This window comes from Triturus cristatus, chromosome 9, assembly GCF_964204655.1.
Source record: "Triturus cristatus chromosome 9, aTriCri1.1, whole genome shotgun sequence".
NCBI lineage: Eukaryota > Metazoa > Chordata > Amphibia > Caudata > Salamandridae > Triturus > Triturus cristatus.
The window spans coordinates 382,440,816-382,462,196 of record NC_140592.1 but is presented as its reverse complement, the minus strand read 5'-3'; the positions used below and the strand labels follow the sequence as shown (position 1 = coordinate 382,462,196).

The 21,381-nt window shown below is 43.2% G+C and overlaps 1 protein-coding gene across 5 annotated transcripts in view; it reads right to left on the bottom strand.

The window, feature by feature from the left end:
• Positions 1-21,381, bottom strand: part of RYR1 (ryanodine receptor 1) — a 1,245,571-nt gene that overhangs the window by 948,419 nt on the left and 275,771 nt on the right. For all 5 annotated transcript variants that reach the window (XM_085625233.1, XM_085625235.1, XM_085625236.1 and 2 more), the window contains exons 16-23: positions 17,090-17,208; positions 15,801-15,934; positions 15,391-15,632; positions 10,368-10,560; positions 8,384-8,600; positions 7,229-7,333; positions 6,500-6,603; positions 5,531-5,614 (exon numbers count right to left, since the gene is read on the bottom strand). In XM_085625233.1, coding sequence (XP_085481359.1) covers positions 5,531-5,614; positions 6,500-6,603; positions 7,229-7,333; positions 8,384-8,600; positions 10,368-10,560; positions 15,391-15,632; positions 15,801-15,934; positions 17,090-17,208 — 1,198 coding nt within the window. The remainder of the gene's footprint in view (positions 1-5,530; positions 5,615-6,499; positions 6,604-7,228; positions 7,334-8,383; positions 8,601-10,367; positions 10,561-15,390; positions 15,633-15,800; positions 15,935-17,089; positions 17,209-21,381) is intronic.

Sequence of the window (21,381 nt, the reverse complement as noted above, 5' to 3'; positions counted from 1 at the left end):
AACAGATGACGTTTATATCGGTTACCTCCTGTTCCCTCGGTGTTATGAAGCAAAAGTAATTTTGGGTCCAATGGAACTTCCCAGGAAAGGACCTCCCAAAGACAGGATGTCACCCCGACAGTAGTGCGTCAAAGCCACACAGCTCCATACAGTGTGAGAGAAGGTGCCCTCTTCAATCCCAGAGCGGAGGCACAAGGAGGAGCCGATGACACCCATAAAATATGCGGTGATCTACCATTACTTCGCGGCCACTACTACTACTTACCATTACTACGCATTTTTTACTTAGCAGAATCTTTTAGTTTGCATGCTTCTACTTCGCATATACCATTACTTAGCAAAGTCAATTAATTTGCTGACTATTCACATCGTTGTTTGGAAAAGGAGGCGCTTCCGTTTCCAAACAACGACGTGCAGCTCTGACGACGCCCGAAGCAGGAGAAGAGAGGAAGCATGGTGAAGCGAGGGACCATGAGTAGAGAGAGGTAAGTGGGGCAATGTAGTTTGTGGGGTTGTGCAGGGGGTTGTCTTTTAGGTTTTAGGGTTGTGTTTATGTAATGTAGAGTAGTGTATTTGGGTTTAGGGTAGTGGTCGTGCAGGGGGTTGTCTTTTAGGTTTTAGGGTTGTGTTTATGTAATGTAGAGTAGTGTATTTGGGTTTAGGGTAGTGGTCGTGCAGGGGGTTGTCTTTTAGGTTTTAGGGTTGTGTTTATGTAGTGTAGAGTAGTGTATTTGGGTTTAGGGTAGTGGTCGTGCAGGAGGTTGTCTTTTAGGTTTTAGGGTTGTGTGTATGTAGTGTAGAGTAGTGCATTTGGGTTCAGGGTAGTGGTTGTGCAGGGGGTTGTCTTTTAGGTTTTAGAGTTGTGTTTATGTAGTGTAGAGTAGTGCATTTGGGTTTAGGGAAGTGTTGTGGTGCAGGGGGTTGTCTTTTAGGTTTTAGGGTTGTGTTTATGTAGTGTAGAGTAGTGTATTTGGGTTTAGGGTAGTGGTCATGCAGGGGGTTGTCTTTTAGGTTGTAGGGTTGTGTTTATGTAGTGTATTTGGGTTTAGGGTAGTGTTGTGGTGTTTGTGTAGTGTAGGGTAGTGTAGTGGTGTTTGGGTAGTGTAGGGTAACGTAGTGTATGAGGGTAAGGGTAAAAGAGTCATAAATGCGTAGAAGTTGTATACTTAGTAATATACTGCGAAGTAAATGCATATTTAGTACATTTAAATGTATTTGCGAACTAAAAGCAAGCGCAGTTAAATTTTGCGTAGTAATGGTATTTGTGATGTAAAAACATCGTAGTAAAAACTTGCGAAGTAATGGTCTGCTAAGTAACATCATATATTCAAATATGCTCTATGGAGATATTTTAACTGAATTAGGAGGAGATGGGATTACATTGTTGCCCCAACTGGCGCCTCTAGGGCCTCTGTCCAGTCATCCTCATCGATAGTAGCTATGTCCTCTTGCAATGCAAATTTGAATTTCTTATAATAACTCTAAAACTAATGAACAGATTTACACCAAATAACAAAAAGGTCACTTTGTGGACCAAGAGCAACCTTTCTGCCAAATTTGGTGTAATTCTGTCCAGCGGTTCGGGTTATAGTCATGTCTAAAATCCCTATGGGAAATTGCATGGAAAAAACTTGTTATGGGACTCTCCCCTTTTCTCAACCCTCCGATTCACAAACGACCCCGAAACGTTAAAGACAGCAGCTAAAGTGAGAATCATAATAATTTTGAACATTTTGTTAAGGTTTGTCATGTTGGCAAAACAAAACGCTTTTCCTATGGCTGGGTCCTAACTATATATATATATATATTTTTTTTTTTGTTAAACTCGTGCCCATAGTAACTTTGATTCGCTTACCCGCCATGCACAGTTGATTCCACATTAATTTTACAGCAACTGTTGCAGTGATCTTGATCTTATCAAAGATGTATAGAAGATGTTACGGGTGATGTAATATGTTGGATAATTAACAGTGCATGGTATAGTCACCTTAGGACATTACTTGAGATAACTCTAACTGCTGATTTCAATGGTTTTGTGTGTGTAAAATCTGAATCTAACTATAACGTCCCTGTAACATTTGTATTTTTAGTGAATTTCAACATTTTTCAATGCTACTTCCTAACTGTAATGTCCTTGTAAGCTTAGCTTTTTTCAGTGAATTTCTAGGATTTTTTTTACGTAAAGTAATGGGTAATTAACATACGTTAACCCAACCGCCACCGCATAGGGGGGTTGGCTGCAGGGCTTGGCTGCACTGCGGCCAACCACCTGCATGAAGCCAACCCCACACAACGCACGGCCATCGGCTGTGCACAGCGGGGGTTGGCCACAAAACCTGGCCTATGGCCCAGCCATGTAGCCAACCCCTCAAAGGAAGCCATCCCTGGAGGGGGAGTATGCAGCTCTCCTCCCTGGGCCGATTTCAACGCTGGGGACCCCTTTCCCCGTGGCCAGCACATTATTTACATGGTGAGGGGTGCATGCAGCGCCCCCTCTGGGGCAATATTGTGGTCTGCTAACCTCTAGCCGGCTTACCGGCTCACAACCTCCAGCAGGGGCCGGTACTGCTCCCACTAGCAGGGAGTAGCTAAAAAATACTGCTCCCTGCAGGCAGGAGCAATATTCAGATCTGTTTCCCTGCATCACTCTGGGCAGGGAAACAGATCTGAAGTCTGCTCCTAGGGGGTGGGAGCATTTTTTATGCTTACACTCACTGGGAGCAGACTTCGTGTTTGCTCTCACTTGGCGGAAGCTTTGAAATTGCTACTGCCAAGCAAGAGCAAACACAGGTTTTCCTGCCTGCAGCAGTGCAGGCAGGGAAACCGCTTTGTCCCGGGGCTGGGCACCCCGGACATAACAGGAGCCAGCCCTGGGGGATGGGGTTCCCATGGCCATTAATGGTTCTGGGAGGAGGGGCACGTGGCTGCCCTCCCCTTTTTTTCCTGTGACCTGGCCCGTGTCCTTGCCCATCTGAGTCTCAAGACGGCTGCCACCACTTCCTGGTTGAGATGTGTCGGTTCCGAGGACACTCCGCATCTCTAGATATACATAAAGTTTTTTCTTTAATAACTACCAAACTACTGAATAAATTTACACCAAATTACATAATTAGATCTTTCTGGACCAAGATATAGCGTTCTGCCAAATTTGGTGTAATTGCGTTCAGTGGTTCGAGCTATAGTCATGTCTAAAATCCCTATGGAAAATTGCATGGGGAAAATGTGTTTGGGACCCCCTTTTTCTTGGACCCCGCTTGACAAATCCCCCCAGGAACTTTCAAGACAGCAGCTAAAGTGAGTGGTAAACTAGTTTAGAAATGTTTGTGAAGATTCATCAAACGGCACCAAAGTTATTAGCCCAAAAAATATTTACCTATGGAAACTAGGTCCTAACTATAAATACCCACTGTCAAATTGTTTTTTTTATTATAGATCTTTTGAAGGTGTTCCTCCATCTTATCCCTAATTTTCTTATTTAATTCCCCATTCTAGACATTGACATTACATTAAAATATAAAGCCCATACTTTCAGGTGGAGGTTTATGTCTTTCTCCTTCACAACCCAGAAGCTCCTGTGGCATGCTTGAGAGATTGCCACCCTGCAGTGATTCTGCTCTGTTCCACTCCACGCAGGCCCCTCATGTACTCATTCATGCTTAAACCTGAAGTGTCACCATACACCAATGAATGAATCAAACAGTGTCTTATAAACTGTGCAGCTTCTCAGGAGAGTGTCCATGCATTGTTTATGACTGTGTTTCAAATGAGTACAGTTCTCAGTGTCCTCAGCTGAACTTTTGTCTGTAGTTGTAGTCTGTTTGTTTACCCGCACCATCTTCAGTGTTTTGAGTCCAAAGTGTAGATGTTGGGCCCTGGGACTGCTGGTGACATTTTAGGTATGCAGAGATAGTGGTTTCTAAAATTAGACCACAAACAATCATGCACAGACATTTTTGTAAGCTTTTGGCAGCCTATTTGGGGTCCCCCATTTTTTGCCTGGGGGCAGAGTCTGATTACCCTGTCCACTGTATATGCCATTTTTCCTTTTTTTTTGTGACGCGAGGATCATTTCCCGCATCCTGTAATGGCGGCCGTAAGAGTAATTTTTCTCTTGTGTCTAGACAATCAAAGTTCTTGTGTCTCTGGCCTAAGGTTAGTGCCCACAGACCCAACGTGAACAAAGGAAGAAAAAAGCTAACTCAGCCAACAAGAAGCTTTTATTTTGTAAAATTTTTAGTCAATGGATGTCTGTAAACTTTGTCCTCAAATCCCCGCAAACTAACACAGCCAAGACATATACAACTGTTAACCCTTTCAAGCTCAACTGGGACCTTTTTAAAAATGCTTATCTCAAAAACTACTGAACAGATTCACATCAAGCCACCAAAAGCACTCTTTCAATGTAAAGTGCTGCTACCTTTAGGTCCAGTCTGGCATAAATGCATTCAGTGGTTTTTGCACTAGGTGCCAGCAAAGTTTTCGAAGCGAGCTAAAATGGGAAAATATATATTTTTTGACCTCGCCTTCAACTTTTTTCCTCCTTTACAGAACTGTACGAAAATGTGCATACCTGGTCTTCGCTGGCTGCACAAAGCGATTTCCAAATTTAATGCAGATCTGTCCATGGGGTCAAGTTATAGGCAAATTCAAAACACGTCTCTTCAATGGGATGTGTGGCTGAATCATACCAACAGAGTGGCCATTATGTGATCCATTAATATATATTAATTTTAAGATTATGCCATCCCATTATTCAGTTATTCACTGCTAGGCACCAGGCTTGTGTTAAATGGACTTGCTGCAATGCAATTGGGTTGATAGAGGTCTTTCTTACATTCTTCACATCTAACCCGCTGTGGTGTAACTCCCAAACTGGTAATGGAAAGAGTAAATACAAATAATTATACACTAACTGAAAACAGATGAATTAGAGCAGTGGTATTAGTTCCATATTCACACAGGGGGCCTCGGAAATGATAAAACTCAAGGACTAAATGTGTTCAACCAATCAAAGTATCCTAAGTACTTCAAGCTTGCGGGTGCTGGAACACCCAACCTAATCTTCTATGAATCAAAAAGGATATAAAATAAACTATGGAAGCCTGTGTCACCGTGACCTTCTATGTACACCCGTGCACTTTGTTCTCTATACTTAGGAAATTCAAGCTATTCATATTTCTGCCAAGGACCTGGAACAGCTGCGGCCCGTGCAGGTAAAGCAGGTAAGAGCGGTGGGGCAGGGCTGGGGGGTTGGGGGGGATTCGACAGATGTCCAAATGGGAAAATTAAATAAATAAATAATTTGCCCTCATTGTCGTCTGTCGAAATCCCCCCCCCCCCCCCCCCCTGGCCCCACCACCCTACCACTCTTACTTGCACCGGCCGCAGCGGACCAGGACATTGATATCCTGTCTGTTCTGATATCTCTCCTGAAGTTGAACAATAGTGAGACAATTTGCTGTGTCTCCCACTCAGCATAAAACTTCTAAAATCTATCTCACGCCCCAAGTGCATTATACTAAATACATACGTTTTTGGCAGCTTGATCTTCTTCAGGTTCTCTTCTGCCTTTTCGTCTGCCATGCCCACGTGGCAGCCGAGGGCTAGAAGGGTTCTTTGCAGGATGAAAGAAATGAAGAAGAGTGTGAAAACATGTCAAAACATCTCACAGGTGATTTTACTCATCCCATTCACCCACAAGAGTAGGTTTTGGTCACCTCATTTCATTTGTCTTTCTCTTACATGTCAACCAAAACGGCTTCCGTCCACATCCTAGACCTTAACTTAATTTAACACTTACATACACTCTGGGCCCAACCCTCCAAACCCTACGCACTCTACCACAATCATGACATCAAGTGATATTTCAACCTACTCCTCACCAAGATGTTTAAAACTACCACTTTCCCTTTTCTCCTTTTCTGGTTGTATTGTTATATTTTTGATAAAAACAAAAATAAAACTTGCACAACAAAAAAAACTATATCTCCTGGGCGTGATTTACAAATAGTTGCAAATCTCTTGATGCATGAGTGGATAATTATTTCATTTGCCCTGTAAGTCCCTAACAAGATGCTTAGAAGCCCGAAATACCACTGCCCTAGGTGTCACTTACGAATGCTATACATTTTCAAAAATATAAGTGATACCTCTATATGCAAATTTATGCTGATCTTGTCTTGGTTAATATTAAAGAGTTTTATAATGGGAGCATAAAACCTTTTCATTATGTTATGTAACTGACTTAGGCACGGTGAAAAATTTGAATTAGGCCCTCTGCCATTAGGATGTCTCCAACCATCACCATTCTACTACTAAGCGCCCTTCCTAGGTTTCACCTCTTGTCTACAGACGTATTATATCTATATACTTAAAGTGAACTTTGAGCCAGTCGACTTCCTCCACTGGCTCATTAGATATTCTGCCAATCCTTCCTTCACCAATCTGCCTTCATTGGCTGTCCTCCCTCTCTCCACTGCAATGAAGCTTAAAACCTTACTTGAGTGTTTCTCCAGACATCAGAAGATTGTAATTTCTCTCTGGTTCTGGAAGGCTGTGGAAATCCAACAGGCAAGGGTGTAGCCTTGTGTTGTCATCGCGGACCTACAGCGAGCAAAGGAACAAACAGGAATAACTGAGGGAATTAAATCAAGAGAAACTGAAAGGCAAGGGACAGGACTACACCAAATGTTCAGAAGTAGACAGAGAAAAATAGGAGGTTGTAATGGATAACAAAGATAGCTGAAGATTGGTCCAGACACATGGCAGAAGCCCTAGGTGCTTGAACAGTCGGAGAAGGTGAATGAATGATGACCAAAACAAAGAGTGGTATTTGAAGATGAGCAGAGATGGGATAGAAAATGAAAAACTGATGGACAGAACACGGTACTGAATGGTGAAAAAAGGGGACAAGATTAGGCAAATGCAAGTGAGCACAATACATATTTTGAGAGGAGAAAACAAAGAAACGGGCCTCCTTTTTGAGAAACATGTTACATGCCCTCTGACCCATGGAAACCTGGAAAAGCTTAAAATTATAACAGTGAAATCTATATATTATACCTTGGTTATAGAAAGCTAAAAATCATTTCCTCAAGTCAATATAAAAGGTAACCGAATATGTAAGGCTGAAAAAGGGGAGGCACATAAGATTTGGAGATTCCAAAGTATACAAAATGTGGGTTTCCCTGTCATTGTTAGTTTACTGCACTTCAGAAGCAACACTCACCGAACCGTAGGTCCAGCCTTGTTCTATTCGTGTCAGGGCCCACAGCTCATGGATATTCTCAGCCAGTTTTTCCCGGATGCGCTCCAGGTGCGGAGGGAGGACAATCTGGAAGGGCGATGTGCAGGGTTAACAGAGTTACAAGGTGGGAGGCTAGTAGTGTGCAGTTTAAAACAATCACTTAAAACCCACATCTGGGACCCACAGCAAGCGTATTGTAATGTCTTCTCCTAATTCATCAGTAAGGAAGGAGTCACGGCTACGTTTTAAAATGATCACTGTGTCATATTGGATTGTGACAAGTGTGACCTGTATCGTCAGAGGACACATGGTGAGTTGTGTGGACAATGTTTGTGACTCCAGTCATGCTTGTGAGGCCAGAGCCACATACCATGCTGGGAACTACTGTAATGCATAGTAATACACAATAACATAACTATTTACATAGTGCAAACCAATAAGCGAATTGTCTCTATGAGATTCAACAAGAGTTATTGCTCAACTCACTACTATTCAGTGCAATGGCTTAGAAGGTATGAAAGGCTGGGATTCAAAATTGTGGCCTGTAGGTGTGAGGGCTGGTGCCCTGCCCCCATGCTATTTTAATAGATGTTACAGTGGCAATTAATGCCGCCCATTGATGACTGTAAAGAAATGATCATGGTGTTGAGAATAACTGGGTTTCTGTTAGACTATGGAGCTGTGTGTGAAACTAAGTTTAATACAGCAGTAATGTAAAATAAAACGTGAATCTCTGTGATAAACTTGGAGTTGATGATGTAGAATTAATTGAAACTGCCCTCAAGTATTTGTGGCCACTGATACCAGCACTGAGACATCAATGATGTGCATTAGGACATTTGTGTCGTTTGAGGGTGTGCTGCAGAAAATGAGTCACTCCAGCCAATGGAATTGGAAACTGTGCATCACTAAATTGTATGATGCTGGTGGTGTGGGATATGTAGCTCGAATAAAGAAAATGAGGCAGTGATGTGGCAAAAGAGAGAGATTCCATAGGTCCTTATGGGGGCAATGATGCATCGATTAAACCTATATACCTCCTCCTTCCCTACTTTAAGAGTTCTGACATAAGGTGTACTGTTCCTATAAATTCCTGGATGCAGTTTAGCTAGCAGTTTGGCGTCATGCTTTTCGTACCTGTACTGTGTCGACTGGGCAGGGTATGAAGGAAGTGTTGGATAGGGACTTGGTTGGTCCCAGAAGGTTCCTAATGTCTTCAAAGTCATGCTTGTATTCCTTAATAGGCTCCACCCTCATGCGGTCCCGGGGTAGAAGGGCTTCATAGCTGGGGGCATAGCCTGGCGGTGGGAGGTACTTGAAGTCACCATGGCGACCACCCAGAAGAAATCGAACCCTGTGGAGATGCAAAAAAGACAAAAAATTAAAGCAGAAGACACAATAATACGACAGATGAGATAATTCACAACAGAAAACCCATATTGGATGTGCAGTCATACATTATTGCCCGTAGGAAGAGCAGGCAGATTACACAGCACTTCAACTATTAAATACATGAGTTGAGAGAGATTACCAAACATCATAAAAGAAGGACTACGCTACATAAAACTGTAAGCACTAGGCTAAAGAAGTGGAGTCAGACAGAGCCTCCTCTGGTAGGATGCAACGGAGCTGCATTCACCAGTAAAGAGGAGCAGAGCCCGACAAAGCCAAAAACATCAGAAACAAAGGCCCAGTTCAGATAAAGCCTAGGATGATTCAGGTCAGAGAGCGCTTCATCATCATTCACATGTACTTGATCAACCCAAGTTCAATCTCAAGAAGAGCTGAGTCAGACAGAACTCAATCACCCCATTAGAGTAGCTCGGTCACGAGAGTGCTTCAATCAGAAGGACAGAGACGTTGAGTCATACACAGTCCCAATCACCAGGCTGAGAAGCTGGGTCAGACATAGCTTTAATATCAAGGGTCAATAGGTAAGCGAACATTTCTACCACAAGACGAAAGAAGCGAGGTCAGACAGACCTTCAAACACCTAGCACAGTGGCTGGATGAGTCAGGCCAGACAGTGCCTTAGTGATCTGGAAAGAGGAGAGATGTCAGAAAGGGCCTGAATCACTGCGGTAGAGAGGTCAGGTCATCTAGTGCCTCAATCACTAGGATAAACAACACAAATCTGGCACAGTCCCAATCATCAGACCAGAGAAATCATATAAGACTCAGATAAATTACCAGACCAGAGGAATTATATGAGACTCCACTAAATCACCAGACCAAAGAAGCCTGGACATAGGGAGCATTAACCATAAAGAAAGCAGAAATTGATAAATCAGAACTGTAAAGGAGCCAGGTTAGACAGATGCTCAACCACCTAGTACTGGAACTGAGCCAGACAGAGCATCCATCATTAGGTAGGAGGAGCCAGGTGACAATGAACCTATGAGATCCGGAAAGAAGAGCAATGTCAGTGAGAGCTTGAATGATTAGGTCAGAGAAAACAGGTGAGAAGTTGACTCAATCGATAGACCAAAGTAGTCAATCAGACCCACCTTCAATCACTACGGGTGAGTTGTCACTCCTGTGTACTATCTCTACATATTTCCAAGGTGTTCAATCCATTTCTGTTTCCCAGGTGTGTAATGCCTCTGACTACCAAGTGTGTAATCCCCCCAGAATGGCATTGTTCTGGATGTCGCTTGCTCATCTAAATATACAACCATCTAGCTTCCCGAGGTGTGCAATCCCTCTACTTCCACCCAGTGTGCAACCCAAAATCCCCTCTGCTTTGCAACTCCTCTCCTCTCCTAGGTTTTCAATCCTATTGGCACTCCCATTTATGCAACACCTCAGTTTCTCCTATGTGTTCAACTCCTTTGGGTCACTCACATAGGAAATCCATGTAGCTCTGGAAGGGGCTAACCCTATGAATCTACCTAGTGTTCAATCTTTACATTTCTTTTATGAATGCAGCTATAGTGACAGGTTTTCCAGTTCACAGAGAGAGAGAGAGAGAGAGAGAGAGAGAGAGACAAAGAGAGAGAGAGAGAGAGACAAAGAGAGACAAAGAGAGAGAGAGAGAGAGAGAGAGAGTGAGAGAGAGAAAGAGAGAGAGAGAGAGATAGAGATAGGATAGAGAGGGTGAAAGAGAGACCACAAGACTTACTTAATGCCAGCGGAGAAGCTGACTACAGGGAAGAACAAGCCATCCAGGTTAAAGTTCTCAAACATGCCTTGCACTGGATAGCCATTGATGCGGAAGGAGATGCTGGGCACGCTAAGGTCTAGGCAACAGCTGACCACATCATCAGCAGCCAGCAGATGCTGATTTGGCGAAGCCACTGGGCTGGCGATCCGGCCTGTGCAAGGAAGAAAAGGAGCCGAGAAGAGAAATGTTAGGTAAACTGCCCAAAACCAGAGATAGACAATCCAGAGCGCCCAGCCCACGAGGGCTTTCTGTGTACCCCCGATATGGAATGTCCTATGAAGACATGCATAGTGCAAGTGCTACTCCTTTCTAGATGTACCTAGTGGCACTAATAATATATGTGGTTGGCTCACATTATTCAATGCACATTGCACAACAGATTCCATATACTGTCTGATTACGATGAAGGCCTTCTTTGCACAGTTGTGCTACAATACCTTTGAAACACCAGTGAGCACAAAGTGTCTCTGTATCAACCAGCACAGGCAGGCACAGTCTCATCCTCAGCCGTCAAGAAGCATGTCCAAAGAATATCATTAAGTATGTGTGGAGGGGAACTTGGAGGGGGTCATGTAAAGTATTTAATGTTTCATCCTACAGCAAACTGCAACCTCCACATTGATGTTAGTGCTCTGGTGATGTCTAGATTCTGACTTTTGTCCCACCATGACCATGTCTTCGTCCCTCCACAAGTCTAATTACCATTGCAGTAAAAAACCTGAAAAGTAACTCCACTCTCACATCATTATCAGTATTCTTTGAATATTTTGTACCCTAAGTATGCAATGAAATATTTCCGAAATGCACAGTTCTTAAACAGGATGAAAGAAAGTAGGGAATAATAAAATGGAAAATTAATTTTGAACTTATACTCAATATTTGCCAGAAAAACATTCATTAACAGAATGATTCACATTTTTAGGTCTCGCCTAGCGACGCAGCGCAGCTGCTTGCTTGGCGAGATCTATTCTCTTCGATTTTTGTTGCGAAGGGGGACAGGAAATGTGCACGCGCCCGGACAGGCGATGCACAGACAGGCGATGTGCACACGCATGTCCGCCTTGTTTTTCTTCTTCATTCGCCTTCGTGCGCGCGCTTGTGTATGTGTGTGCAGGATGCCCGGTTTTAAAGTTAACCGCCTCTCCTTTCTACCTTTTTCACTGTTTATCTAATCTTTCTCTTCTTGTTCCTTTTCCGTTTTTTAGCTTCTGGATCAGAGTCCGATTATTCCGAAAAAAGGCTCTGTCCTCCAAAACGAGTGCTGCTTACACTTTCTACTTTTAGAGTGCATACATGTGATGTTTTTTCATTTCCACAAGAAACCACACACTACCTAGGGTGTGTATTTTAGACCTTCATGGGTGACAATGGATATGTTTTTTTCCTTTGGTGTATTCTTTTAAAAAAAAGCTCATTATTATGCTACATTATTTATTTTTGCACAGGTTAGTCTATTTTGGGGAATATTTTAACGGTTCCATTACTGAAATCCCCAAATCCATCTTGCCTACTTAAAATAACGCTGCTTCATTTTTTAGCGACAGTGCTGTTGGGAGGAGAATACGCAAACGTTTGTATACAGCACGGGTTGTAATCATTAGAGCGCAGTTGTACCGGTTCCTGAGGATTCAAAAAATGTGTTGCAAAAACGGGCACTGGGCGCTGTCTAATTTCATCGACAGCATCCCAAGTAGGGCCAGTGATTTAGTAGCTGAAGCATTTGATCTGAATGTTTGATATTCAGTATGTAAAATGTGTGATTTTGGGCAACCTTGCGCTGGAGAGGACGAGTTGTAAATTGTTAGTGCTCACATCGACTCGAGTATGGAGCACGGGACACAAAAAGGTTCCACACAAATGATGTGTATTCATTTAGACAAGTTGACACAAGGTAGAAACATAATGTGAAACATGTAAAATAAATTTTACGTTTTCTCGAAAAGTAATATATTGCATACAGTGGTCATTTCCAAACATCTGGTATGCTTGTTCCACTTGAGTTTAAATGTGTTATTTTATACATGTTTTGCCATTTACGGGTGGGGTTGCATGCGTTACAAGTCCAATTTCTTAACCAACGGATATCGGCAAATTAATTACTTGCTTTTGTAGCAAATATACTCTGCAAAAGGGTCTTAAAATTCATAATTTGACCCTGTATTAAAATCCTGATTCTTATAGTGGATATACCTCCAAGAAACCCTGAAAGGTATGGATTGCTTGTTTATTAACACAAACTGGCCTTGGATTTGAATCCTGTGTTCCAGGAAGGTACCCTGTTATACATTCCAAATATGTGATGTGTTTGCCTTCACTCAAACTCGATCCTTGTCACTTCTGAGACAAAGTGACGAACAGAACCGCACATTCAACCACTGGTCTTCTGAGTGAGTCTGCCACATGTCTGAAACAAGACACCTTCCAATAGTGATTAATTCATGGCAAATACTAATGCCTCCGCGTATAAAAAAAAACTTACATTTCCTGCAGCATTTTAAATATTTCTTGGGTACTCCATTTACGTCTCTTGTAAAATTATCTTTGATCCCTAATGGGTCTCACTAATGGTACTTAAACAAGGTATATTACATTGTGTAACACATCTTTCCATTGTCCCAGCACAGAGGAGAATGTGCTGCCTCCAAAGTGGCCCATCTATTTCTCTGTCCTGGGAAACAACCCTCCAGGTGACTCGGTGGCACCCTCTAAGCTCTGTCGGTACGCTTCCTGGTTGCTTCTCAGCATAGACTTGTCAACGTGGAGAAAAATAAATATTTACAAGGATAGTTTTGCTGCCTGCCTATGTATTTGTTTCTTCACAGGTGATTCTTTTGTGCTGCGTTTTTCCCTGAGGCACCTTGCAGTCCTGGCAGGCGTGACTTGGGTTTAGACCTTCCCACATCTGTTTGCCATTAAAAACTAGTCCCTTTCACCCTTGACTCTAATTACCTCTGCCTCCTGAGCATCCAGGCTAAGGGCATCTCCCTGTTACGTTTTTCCTTTTAGTGCCTTGGACAAGAAACCCTGCCCTCTACCATTCAAGTTGTCTCCCTAAATTCTCCTGCTCACCCTCCTTGGTGATAATGTAATTACTTTCTTTCTACATGGTTTTCTGATTCTCAGCCACATAGGTGAATTCCCCCTTCTACGCTCCTGCTGGGTGGCCCCTTTAAACCCTAAAATGAGCTGTCTTTTGGTTGGACCTTCACTGCTTCTGGGTAGGCCTCATTGATCCAACTTCACACTGAGCTGTCTGTAGGTGTGTTCCTGGTTTGGGTCCTTTAGACCAAGTAGCGCCAAGGGCTGCAATCCAGCTTGATTTTCTTTTCCCATATCTCACTTTAGCCATCCTCTTGCCGCACAGCTTTTTCCTCTTTGAACAAGCTGCATTTTGTCCATAAGATAGCTGATTGCTGCTTAGCCACTAGGATTTTAGTGACATTCATCACTTGGGTTCTGCATTCACCACTTTTGGGTGGGCCCCAAAAATTCACTACTCTGGTATCCTTGATATTTCTCAGTTTCCGCCTCCACCACCCTCTGGATAAACCCCATATACCATGATACAGTGGTTTTTGTGTCATTCCCTAGCTCCTTTGTGGACTGCTTCTAGGTAGACTTCCAGGATAAACTACTCTTGTGAGTGTGATATTCCTTGAGTTCACTGCCACAAGCTGTCTTATTTGTGAGGACTCTGTATTATTGGCCTGGACCTCATAAGCCTACAACAGTGATGTCTGCGGTATTCCTCGCACTCTCCGTTCTCAGCTCCTGTATGGACCCCTGAGAACGACTGTAGTCTCTGGTATTCACTGTGGTCTATACCATCATCTTAAGTGTAACCCTGTAAAACAAACAAAGTACCCTCTTAAACGAGCACTGGAAAACACTTTAGGCCCTTTAAGTCTTATGAAAGCACCATGTAAGTGGCAATACACTACAATCCATTGCACAATTCCTCCATATTTAAGAAAAAGATAAACGTCGGGAAAGATCACTCAGTTCCCTCTTAGAGCAGCCTTGAAACTACTTCTAGTTTTTACTATTACTGGTCCATCAAGCTCTTGCAGTGAATTATTGTACGTATAACCAGGGCTTTAAGTGGGATGAAAAAACTAGGGGCCTCTAAAAGGGGCGTGGTAAACCTGTTGAAGGAGCGTGATGAACACAATTAGAGGCTTGGCTTAAATCATTTTCATGTGTTGACTTTGCAAACTCATCTTGCATCCACGATCGAGTGGCATGCCTTCGTCCGTTTTTAAGTTTACCATCACTCGTGCAAGTAGCAAGGAAAACAAGCATTTGCAACGCAATAGGTCTCGCAATTGTGAGATTTTGAGCTAGTGGCATTGTAAATGACAATGCCTTTTATTTATGTGTTTAAAAAACCTGCAATAATAAAAGGCATTGTAATTTACAATATCAATAGGTCAAAGTGTCTAAAATGCGAGACCTATTGCATTGCAAATGCTTGTTTTTACCAGTTTTGGCCCTGTTAGGCAACAGACCAGCACAACTTGGCATTACAATGTTCCTTCATTAAACACTTTGGGCCTGAGTCACAATGGTAAACTTACACTTTTCTGTAAGTTTACTATTTTTTTGCTATTCGCAAACTACAAAGTTTACGACTGTGGAGAGTCCGCAGTCGGGGCAGAGAACTCTGCTCATAAAAAGATAGTCCTGTCTTTTATTTTTATGTGCTGAGTTCTCTGCCCTGACTTCAGAGCCTCTGCAATCGTAAATTTACTATTAACTCAAAGTTTGTGAATAGCAAAAAAAATAGTAAACCTACACAAAAGTGTAAATTTATCTTTGTGAGTCAGACGCTGTATTTGTGTGCACTCTCCTTTATACACTGGATTTTGTGTTGAGGGAACGAGCAATACAGACACAACAACCTCCAATCAAGATCGGTACGCAAAAACATACTGTTAAAGTCTCAAACAGTGAAGATGTTCAAGAGGAGCAACTCTCTTACCAGACCAGAGATGCAGCCCATCAAATCCAAAGGAGTAAAGATCGTCTCCCACGCCGTTGGCCCCCCAGCCCTCTCCACCACCAGGGTAAGGACTGTAGCCCTTGGTCATGGCCCAACCAACTCGCAGATGTGTGGCGTCTGCCGTCAGGAATGGCTCTACGTAGTCCACAATCATCTCGAAGTACCACTTCTTGTATTGTGTGGAACCCTCTGCAGTGCCCATGAAGATACTAGGCCTCATACTGGAGAGATCAGAAGAAGATAAATTAGTGACACTGATAGATACCAAGCGTAGCCATGTACCAATGTAAAAACGTGGAAGAGTGATGTTCCTAATCGTCCAACAGCTCACCCTCTTGGCCAATAACAGAGGGGTGAGGAGTGGTTGGGGTACAAATACTGGTTATTACCTGGTCACGTAGTTCACTAGACGCGTTTGCAGAAGTAGGTCACGGCGGGGAAGGAGGTTTTCAGTGATAAGGTTCTGGTTGGATCTAACAGCAACACCATTGCAGACGCAGAGAGAGCAAAGCACATCCAGGACCTGTCAATATGAGACAAGAAGGGGAAAGAGAGTATGACTAAAAGAGAGTGAGGCTAGAGATAATAATGGATGACACCATGAGATGAGGAGAGATGAGCATTAAAACCACAGATACAAATACTAAGTACACACGTTTCTGAATGAGAGAGAGAGAGAGATGACACTGGAGAAAGGGAAGAAAATTAGAAAAATAAAGACAATAAATTGTTCGGAAGTGAACGTCTGCTGAATGGTAAACAGGCCTTGATCCCTGCCACGAGTACCTGACTCCATACGAAACTGGCCTCCTGACTTTTTAATTTGGCCTTGGAATCATTATAATTTAGTGTGTGCATGGAGGCTTAGGCCTGTCCCAGGTAATGTGAGATCCAGCACCTATTCTATGACCTGAATGGGTGTACCAAGTGTGTCCTCGTAGTGGGCATTGGATGGCATTCCCTGACCTGGGTGGAAAACAATTTTCTGGAAATGTTTTTATTAGTGTTATGAAATAAAACAGGTATACACGAAGTTGTGATGGCAAGAACAATAGATCGTACAGTACTGAATCGGTAGGAAAAAGAAAACACAAGCTAGTGGAAAGTTAAAAACCTAGAAAAGAGCGTGACAAACTAGGTGAAGTAAGTCAAGATGGGGAAAGGAAGGGGAACGTGGTGAACCCAAGAGACACCTATATTAAGGTGTAAGATACGAGGGAATCGGAAGTATGGACCTGTTGGTGAGGATGGGTAAGGTGTATTTGAGGTGAGAAACCCAGAAAAATAGAGGGGCGATGCCCAACAGTCGCACAATACAAGATAGTGGTAATGAGAAGTCTACCTAGAAGGATCTACAGTCAACCTGGACGATGCAGGGCATAGGTGGCGTGGGAGAGGATGACAGTGCCGAAGAACACCCCTGGGTGAAGGACAGAATCAAGAGGACATGGCACCGTCAGGCTGGGCCGCCATGGATTAGGTGGGAATGCTACCACAAGCATGAACAATTTGAAGCCGTTGCACAAAAAAGAAAAGCAAACAAAATATAGATAAAGACTAATGGAAAAGGAAAATGAGAACAAAACAGAGCACAATATAATGAAGTAAAAGTTTGATGTTAGAATGAGGTAGAGCCCTCTGAAATGCACTGTAGCCTACAACTCTGGCATGCCCTTACCTTGTGGTTGCGCCCATGTTTGTCGAGCAGTGAAATAATGGACTTGATGTGGTTCTCCTGAATGATGTTCAGCACCTCAGGGCTCTCAATGAGGACACAGTACAGAACCTCCAGGATACCTGTCAAAACACCAAAGGAACAGGACTAACAATGACGCGCACAGTGCCGTGCATTCAAAAGCACGGGGAGTATGCTAGCCATGTGGCAGTTTGCCAACTATGCAATACTGCACAGCTTCACCAATTTCTGCACACATGCATCACATCACCTGTAAACAGCTCGCAATCTACCTACATATTGTAAGGTGAGTGTCCCAAACAGAACTGTATGATCTGGATTTAGAGCCAGTCAGCACACCACACTACCAACTCTGTCGTTTTTGTGGCCAAAGTTTAACGTACCTGAGACACAGCGAAGCTTAAGAGCCATTAACGTAATTGGCATATATATCTCTGAACTGTGATGGTGATTATCCATAAACCATTACACACATTTACGATCTAGCATTCAGAGGAACAGTGAGGGATTGGAATATTGTTGCCTACTCCATTACGGCTTCGGCTAGCTTATCAACCTTTCTCATCCATTTCATTTCTGTCTCCTCAGTTGGATCCAACTTTCTCCAGCTTTTCAGTGCCACTTTCAATAAATGAGTAGGAACTTTTAGAGGTATAATACTTCTCTTCCTCTAAGTTCCTTTGAAGGCAGTATTACTGTATTCTATTGCTCTCCTCCTCATGAACACCCTCTGTACCTTTGCCGCCAGTTCTACTGAGCGTTCTACCCGTATCCAAACCATTGGCTTACTTTTGATTCCTTACTTACTTTCCATAGGAAAATATCCACGGTCACACAAGCATGTCCCATTCAACTTCTAAAATCATCTTCTTGCCATTCTCAGGCAACCAGAGAACAATTTCAAAACTATGCCACACAAAAAACTTGAGAAAAAACATTCTCTGTACCAATCTGTAGTAAAATTGAAAGAACCAATTGTAATTTATGGAAAACGAAACCCTTGTAGTTGTGTTGTTCTCTATTAAACACAAATAGATCCAAAAAGTAATCATATAACAAATCTACCATTTGCTGTAGCTCTGAATCCTTCAATATGCCTTTGGTTGGGCATTTACTTATCATCCTCACTGTACCCTCATCTTTGCATTAGCTCTATTAGGTATATATATGTTTTATAATGCTTAGTTCATTGGTAGATGTACTGATGCCAAGCCATAACCACCATATGGATTCCAAAGTTTCAATATGATTTTTAGTTTTAGTAAATGGCTAACACCCAGGTTATTCACTTGATTAATTATGGTGCTGTGCTTTAAACAACACATATTAACCAATTGTGATGACCATTCTAATCCTAATCCATAATCCCATTTCCTCCTTACTTGTGGCTGGAAGGTGACAGTGGCTTTGGACAGCACAGAAATGTCTCTTTAAGAAATCTGAAGCTGGGCCTCACAGGTGGACCCACCTGTGGTCAGACTTCCCACACACCTAATGTTGAAGAGTTTAAAGTGTGCCCACTATAAGAGCAGCAGAAGTGACTGTAAACGAAAAGGTAATCGTTCTGAAAACCAATTTCAGTTTGCTGGAAGCAATAGGCTTGAAAATATTAGGAAAGTGTTTCCCAAACTGTGGGTCGCACCCACTGGTGGGCCCCTAGCTGATTTTTCGTGCGTACTGAAAGTCCAAGCAAGAAAAAAGATGCCTTTACATTTTTGTATTTAATGTGTCACAAATACGGAGGGGGTAAATGTCATACTATGTCTTCTGACAAATTGCTGCTTATTTTATTTTTACACGGGGATTGGTATTTACAAACTCCTATCACTTTGCAGTCAGAGAAAGAAAAGTAAAGTGAACTATGTGACAATCTTGCTGGTGTACAGAGACTGTGAAAGGAAAGGGTTTCATTGTTTATAACACACAAACAAAAATTAAATTCCTATAAATGAACTGTACACATTCAGCAGTTAGAAAAGCAAAAATGAAGCACATTTCTTGTAATTCTGAAGTGTGATGGAACACAAAAGGCCTCTGCACTTGTAGCAGAAGCCTTGCAGTCGTGGGGGAGTCTCCACCTTCAGGGAGATTCTGCCCTATCATTCCTGATCTTTTTGAGAACTCTAGGCAGGAGTAGCAATGGGTGGAAACGCGTACAGGAGGCCTGAGCTCCACTCAAGGGGAAAAGTGTCTCCAAGCGAGAGCCGCCTTGGAAATTCGATTGTGAAAAACAGCTGACATTGCGTGTTTTCTGCGGTGGCGAACAGATGTAACCAAGGTTCTCCCCACAGCAGAAAGAGACCTTGTACCACCTTGGATGGAGACACCACTCGTTATTCACTAGACATCGTCCACTGAGTTTGTCCGCCCTGGCCTTCAGAGAACCTGCCAGGTATTGAACAGCCAGGGATATGCCCTGCTGTTCCAGCCATGTCCAGAGGTACAGGAACTCTTGATGAAGAGTCCACAACCCCACATTCCCTGTTTGTTGCAGTACCCTGATGCTGTGCCCAATGAAACTTCAGGTCCCACTGCAGAGCATGCATATGCAATCTGGCATGCGTAACTAGCAGGATGCCTCACAGTCATTCTCACCGAAAATCAAGATAGAGGCTGAAACATCTGCATCATAGCCTGAATATCCTGGACTCGCCGCTTGGAGGACAGACCCGAAATTGCGCTGAGTCTAGAACGGCTCCAATGAAAGGGAGCGTCTGAGTGGGAGTAAGGTGTGATTTCGGCATATTGATAGTGAACCCCAGCGAGGGAGGTTTGTCGTAGTCTGGAGGTGGGAAACGACAGCAGCAGCCAGTCGTCGAGATAGGGAAGACTGACACCCTTCATCTGAGCAGATGAGCTGTGACCACTGCCATCCCTTGGTAAACACCCACAACCACGGGCTACTTCTGGCACCAGAACCCAATAGAGGGTAGCAGGCTTCACGGATCTTGACTGGTGGGGAAGGAAAAGACCTGACATCAGCGGGTCGAGGTGGTGCCTATATAGGTGACACAGACATCACTTTTGGCACGGACAACGCAAGACGGAGCCGATCAACGCCATCTACCAGAACGCAGGGATATTGCTCGAAGACAAATCTTACGGATTCAGTCTGATGCCTAGGAAATTAAAAGAAAAAATTCCTAAATAAATCCCAATGTCTTTGAGATACTTGCATGGGGTCTATGGCTGCTTTCTGTAGTATTTTGATGACTTTTAATCCCAAAGCCTCCAAATGTTGATGATGTTCCCTTTTTTGTAGGTGTCACCTGTGGTTTTGACAAGATTTCTTTTGTATGTCCATGCTCCACTATATCCAACACCCAAGGATCTGCTGTCATGTTTTGCAAGGCCAAAAGATGTGCCTGTACTTCCCAAATCCCTCTACCCCATAGCCCGACATGCATGGACGAAGGGGAGAGGGCTGACTGGGAAGTCAGGTGCAGTAGCTTTTGTCTTGGCCCTTGAAGATTGATGGGCCTCTCTACTTACGTTGTTGTCTTCATCCAGGCTGTCGTCTTCCATATTGAGCAGCAGATTGATTTTGTAGGTAGTTATCCTGCCTCAAGGGATGAAACTTACCTGAATCTTATGGTTGGTATGAGCTTCACTGGCTGTAAGGTTAAGTCCTAAACTAAGAATACATTTTTCACCAATACTGCTCCCCTAAATATCTTGTTGGTCCACTGACCGACATGTTTAATACTCTAGAAATGGACCGCCTGGAGAAAAGTTGTTTTACGCAGTCAGCCAAATCTTTTCAAGATGGCTTCCACTGGCACCTGCTGGTATTGAAAGGATCTAATGATGCACCTATGAAGGCAGTTGTAGGAAAGTGCCCCTTTTTGACATGTTAACCCCCCATTTGTTGCCTGGTATCTGATGAAATTTTGACTGAAACCAGATGCCCAGTGCCAGTGTTCTTTTTCTAAACTGTACCATTGTTCTACAACTGGCACCACTTTAGGCTCTGTGTAAGTCCCTAGTAAATGGTACGACTAGTACCTAGGGCATTGGATTAAAAAGGGTCCCTAAGGGCTGCAGCACACATTGTGCCACTTTAAGGGACCCCTCATCAACCTAATTCAAACTGCCATTGCAGCCTGAGTGTCTTGTTGCAGAGAAAAACGAAGAGTCGACATGACACATCTCCCTGTGTGCCATGCCTACACAGCACTGCATGTGGTATAGGTAAGTAACCCCCTACAGCAGGCCATACAGCCCTAAGGCAGGATGCACTATACCCATGTGTGGCCATGTCTGCATGAGGGGAT